Here is a 6,000-nt window from a genome sequence, read left to right as displayed (position 1 = left end):
TGGTCCTGCTTCGCGGCATTCACTTACCAAATGGACACCGCCTTGCAATTTTTATATTTACATATTTATGGTGCGATGGACAACAAGACCCCTGTTACCACTTTGTACAAAAAGGGGCTTTGCTGGCAGGGCTGACCATTGTATACTCGATAGTCGCGGAAACAATACTGAAGACAGAGGTCGGCAACCCAGGTAAACCTACCTTGAAGAGACCTTGTTCAAGAGCTGTTCATAGATATGGTGCCCCATGGAACGCAGCATGTTCATGATGTAGCAGAAGCGCCCCCTGCTGAAGAGGGCCTCTTTGAACTGCTTATGGCAGATGAGCCAGGCAAGCACTCTTTTTTCACGCCCTTGGACCTCTTGATGACCAATCCCCGGTCTCTTGGATTGAGTAAATTTTGGGACGCAGGTCCACACACTCGGCAATAGGGCGCTCTGCGCACTCGTCTTCATCTTGCCAAGCACCTTCTGGTTCTCTTGGCTGTAGAGGAAGTGATCATGTGGGTAGTTGGAGGTGTCATACAGGGGCCGGCATCTGGTCATGTCCTGCGTCCTGTGTCTGGACCTCGAGGAGGAGCAAGTCAGTATTTATGTAAAGCAGCAGGCACTGCACCCTGTAATGACATCTGGCCGTAGAAGGAGTCGTACATTTGGAGCTTCGAGAGGTCCTGGATGCTCATGCCAATATACACGGGGTGGTTAAGGATGAGCTAAGGCTTGTGGAGCAGTATGCTGCGACGTCACCGTCGAAGATGCTGTACTTCATATAGGAAGGGCTGGCCAGCAGATGCCATATCTTGTCTTCCTCATGTGCGCGCATAAGCATGGTGTGCATGTACAAAGAGGCAACCTTAGTTGAGTGTCTTCAAATTGTGGTGGAATTTTCATATTATTGTAGTTTTGGGACAATTTTTCCAATTTTTAGTTCTCTGAAAATGCTCGTCCAATAGCTTTGAAACTTGGTAAGCATGTTCCCAGGGGTAAACTTAGTCAAGTATACTTACACTGGTCTGCTACATCGAACCAAATGTAAACAAAGTGTCATTGATGCTATGGTTTATTTATGTACATCGGTTATCGAGTCATGGCCTTGATGAAAAACCATTTGATGACATAATCAATTTGTCTTTATTCACGGCCCAGACTTTGCTAAAGTTTTTTGGTAGACTCTAAGATGTGTGATATTTTTGGCCAATTTTTGCTTTTCACTACAATGTCATTCTTTTAACTTATTATACAGTATATGAATGTCCTTTCGACATTGATTTTTTTTGCTTACTTAGGTATGTGGTTGGACTATGTGCATCATATACTGTGCAAGGAAGCAGCTGAAGAATAGCCCTGAAGAGACGAACAAGCAGTGTATAACTACAGAAATTGAAATTTTCTCATAACCTGTCTGCACACAAAATAATTTTTAAAAGTACCTTTTCATCGCCTATAAAGAAGAAGTCCCAAGCTGGCAATGCAAACAAGATCGTAAAAATATCCCAAGTGCATGTACAACCTATTTTGCTCTACTCAGTCATATCAAACTTTACATTATTCTTTTATCCTTACAATGCTGTTACTTTTAAGATGAATTGTTTGATGATGACACTTTTTCAACTTTGCTAGGATGTGTGGTTAGGTGCAAGTGCAATTGCCATGGACAAACAATCAAAATCGATACTACCTCAAAATTCATGCATAGAAAATCATGGGTATGTGCCGTGATGTTAAGTTTTTCTACAGAAATAGGACACAGTATGTGATGTGTAGATGTGAAGTTGTTTGCACTATTTCTAAAATGAAAATGCTGATATTAAGTTGCTAAGATGAGTTCTTCGGTCGGGGGGGGGATGCTGAAGAAGTTGAACACTTCCTTATACATCATTTTCAACAGTAAGTGCTAGACTGCTAAGACTTTGTAGATCACAACTAACACAGTGAGAGCACCATTATTAAGAATCAAAAGCATAACTTAAAATGTACACATGAAGTACTGTAGTTAAAACAACATGATTTTTGCTGCTTATGACAGTCAAATTTACTGGTGTAGAAAAAGCGCAATCATACCTATCCATAATCCGATAACACTAGGTCAGAATTCTTAATACAATAGTTGTAAACATAGACGCAAAACAGAACAGAACAGACAGTAGATAACTGGTACACAAACAAAGTCAAATTCATGAAAGAAAGATATATGGACCTCTGGCTAAAAGACCAAGAAGTGATGCCAGGTGTTTCGAAACAGAGTTTTAAGGAGCTATAACACTAACTTTTGACATTTTTCGCCGGTAATAATTACTTCTGATTTAATTGCTCATAAATTTCGTCGTTATAATATGCATTTCTGAAGTTAGTATGGTGAGTGTAAACATAGATCATTTCCATTTAACAGGAACTCCTGGCTAATGCCATTCTTTATCGAAAGCATCGGCATCATTGGTTAAGATTATCAAAGCTTTTGGGCAACTTGAACATTGGAGCATAAAGACCCATTAGCTGCAACTCTGCGAAATTTGTTCAACCTCAAATTTCAACAGATATTCATTGCAATCTGCAAATTGAACGATGTAGTCATTAACTATATCTCGATAACGTTTGCTTGTGGCAGAATAGGCAAGAAATTGACCAGATTTTTTGTTCAGTTTAAATGTCCTGCCAATTTCAAAATCTTGCCATGTTATGTGAAAAACGGAGATTTTTTGTCAAAGTGGAGTGAACATTTCCTGTCCTTCCAGTAGGTTGCACCATGTTGTATTTGTAAAGATTCAAATGTGTACATGCACCATTTACACTGTTTGTCATGTTAGTTGTATGGAGGCGGCCATATTTGGGTGCAGCACTCGTTTATTATTTGTCTTACTGAAACCTGAGTGGATAATTATACTTGATTAAACATCTCCAAGTAAGAATATTTCTATGAACATTTAAATCTAAATATAAAATCATGAAAATAATGCCAAAAGTTGCAGATCGACTCTGTACTGTTGGCCCTTGTAATAAAAACAAATCAACAAACAACAAACACATAAGCAATCACTCAAATAGGTTTCAAAACTAAATTGTACGTTGCCTTCTTATCAAACCAAATAATCTTTTGTACTTCAGGCAGCAGAACTAAGAAATTGATAATATCATAAGCTCACCGCAAACACGATCGCTTCTACGAATTACATCGCCGGTTATAGTCAGGTCTGACAGATCCCAAGTGAAGACATCGCCTCCAATGGAACAGTCTTTGAAGACTTCTGCTACTTCATCACCACTGAGAGCTCTAGACCATAAGTTGAAACCTGTTATACGACCAAGTAGAGCTTGGCTTGGGTCTAAACCCCCTCCCACGCTGTCCTGCTCTTGTCCCAGTATAATACTTCCTCCTCCGGTTATGCATTTACCACTCTGCAATCCCGATCCAGATGTGTATTGGGCACCACTATCGTAATACATCCAGTTGCCGCCTTTTGAGGTCCATGTGACACACACATGATGCCATTGGCCATCGTTAACCTTCAAGTCTGTGGACTTACTCTTTCCTTTGACGAAGATGTAGAGCCCAGAGGTTCTGTACATGACGAATTCGTTATTGTGGGTTGACGCTGCGTAGGACACTAGAGCAATCCTTTCTCCAGGCTGACTGGTTTTCACCCAGATACATGACGTCAATGCTGAAAGAGCTGGTATTGGTCTCAACACGCCAACATTAGTATCATTACTCGTTAACTCAAGTGTTTGGCCATCTGCAGATAAAACACGAACATGGATAATAGACGTAATTAAGATATTTTAATATATTATGAGACGCAATTGTGATGTTATACTAAAGAAACACTTTCCCAAACAGTAATTTCAGTCGTAAACATTTTCCTACCATAGCGACGGTTGAGCAGTTTTCTTCTCTAGTTTCCCTAAAGCTTTAGTACTGAAAACCTAACTTGCGAAAAAAAGCCAAATAATTGTGTTTGGGAATATTAAGAGGAGATTTAGTACTTGCATTTCGATTCATCGTCAAAGCTGACGTTCATACATACTGTCCTCAGATTCCTTGTGTGTGGCTGGCTCATCTGCATAGCAAGTAATGATGCGGTGATGTTAATAAAGAAGTAGAAAGATAATAATAATAAAGATAATAAAGAAGTTTTTAAGGGTGCAAGACAAATATTGGACCCTCCACAACTATGAGTTCCATGCAAATACTTAGCTCGTAACACAAATAAAGTACATTTCCTTAATGGCCAGATATTGAGAAAGTCTGTGTGACTCGTATTGTTCAATCATTATTTATATAAGGATCATGTGACGGTCAATTTCAACTATCTCTCAGAAATTGGCTGTTATCTTTCCCCGTACAAATGCTGCGACATTTTCTGTCCATGTTAGCACCAACGATTGACCACATAACAAACTCTTAAGGTGTGTCTCAGAATTTTTACCCAGCCTGGCCTTTTGTTACAGAGTCTAAATGGTGATACACCGAAGATCAATCCCTAGCCAGATAAATTTTGGTGTCATAGAAAACAATCAAGAGCCTCAAAGAAAAATCACAGGCACACCTTGCAAGATATGTCAACATTTTAATTATTCAAATTTAAATCGAAAACGCCATAGTTTCCTACGGGGAAGGAAAAATCCGATGCGTGATAACTTATTCAAATCTATTGTCCTTTGATCCTAATATAATTAATATGACACCCCTCTCCATGGCAAGACAGTACATGCGCGCCATATTCGGGTTATTGGGACGAGGGCTTGTGGTGTATTCTACGGCCGTCCTCGCGCCAGCGTGTTGTTTGTTCGAGGATAAAATAATACTCTTAGTATGACACCCTAACAGTGTTGCCATGGGGTAGTATAACATGTGTCATTACTGAAAACACAAAAGCAGAAATGCCTGGAATGCGTCGTTTCGTTTTATGAAGTTTGGCGGAATGATATCGCATACATACATACATACATACATACATGCATGCATGCATGCATGCATACGTGCATGTATGCATGCATGCGTACGCACCCATTTCACTAAAAAGAATTTCATGCGAGATATAACTTCAATCTCTATCTTAAAAGGAATGAATAATTTTGCGGAGATACACTATGCATACGATACAAACCTTTAAACGGAGGGTACATGTAAAGTAACCTGATTTTCGGGCCTTTTAATATTTACCGATCTACAGATACTTCTGACATGATGTATTTCTCAAAAACCTTGACAGAGCTCACCTCAAAAATAGTACCATGCAGTACGTCCATGCCTATTGACTAAATGATAGAAAGCTATTTGGAAAACATACCTGAGAATGAAATTCCCACAGATATGGCCAGTGCTAGAAACATCAACCACCGCATACCGAAGCCTTGTTGTAGTGTGGCTGTGGTTCTAATGACGATTCCCAAGTGTTAGTGCACAGAGACGACTGCAAGAACAGAAACACAAATGTTCAATTATTGCGCATAAAAGCCACTGCACACGATGTCTTTCAAAAAACATATTCATTTTCGACATGAAAGTTTTCAATGTAAAATCGAGAAAAAATGTTCGGACGGACTCTGCGGTTCTTCGAAATCAATTTCTATAAATTAAGTGAGAAAAGATGAATATCAAACGAATACCATTACAAAAATATCGATCCTCAGACATCGAAATGATGCCTGCTTCAATTTTGGAGCAGTACAGCATTACAGGCCAGGCCAATGGTCCGTCTCTTGGGTTACGTGAAAAAACATTGATTTTCTCATAATCCCTTAATAAAAAACTCAATATTATTAAAACTGTGAAAGAATACTTACTTTGCTGCCTGTAGTGATTTTTGCCACTAAACCCGGGATCTCTGTCTTCTATCAAACGTTTGTCTCCTATATATCAAGCTGATGTGTTTGGATTAATTGATATGCAAAAACAAGAACGAATGCAGAGCGTGCAGTTTGTTTGCATAGCCAATGCCTTGATATGACTGGTGTATATCAAGTTTTTAACGGAACATTAAAATGAAAATGTTTATCATC

General features: G+C 39.2%; 1 protein-coding gene across 1 annotated transcript; it reads right to left on the bottom strand.

The window, feature by feature from the left end:
• Positions 1 to 346: 346 nt before the first annotated feature.
• LOC139124239 (neuronal pentraxin-1-like) lies at positions 347 to 5,343 on the bottom strand. The gene is made up of 3 exons (XM_070690379.1): positions 5,289 to 5,343; positions 3,169 to 3,731; positions 347 to 484 (listed from the first exon to the last, which is right to left on the bottom strand). Exons 1-3 carry the CDS (start codon positions 5,341 to 5,343, stop codon positions 347 to 349), a joined length of 756 nt encoding a protein of 251 aa, XP_070546480.1.
• Between the last annotated feature and the right edge of the window lie 657 nt (positions 5,344 to 6,000).

The sequence above is a fragment of the Ptychodera flava genome, chromosome 2 (assembly GCF_041260155.1).
Source record: "Ptychodera flava strain L36383 chromosome 2, AS_Pfla_20210202, whole genome shotgun sequence".
NCBI lineage: Eukaryota > Metazoa > Hemichordata > Enteropneusta > Ptychoderidae > Ptychodera > Ptychodera flava.
The sequence above is the reverse complement of the archived record's forward strand: the minus strand, read 5'-3'. Positions and strand labels throughout refer to the sequence as shown.

Bases quoted from the DNA above. Each gene is read 5' to 3' on its own strand.
- LOC139124239 (XM_070690379.1), bottom strand. From the start codon at position 5,343: ATGCGGTGGTTGATGTTTCTAGCACTGGCCATATCTGTGGGAATTTCA. The intron at 3,732-5,288 runs GTATGTTTTCCA...TTTTATCTGCAG, and splicing joins TGTGGGAATTTCATTCTCAG to ATGGCCAAACACTTGAGTTA. The intron at 485-3,168 runs GTAATTCGTAGA...CTTCCTCTACAG, and splicing joins ACCTGACTATAACCGGCGAT to CCAAGAGAACCAGAAGGTGC.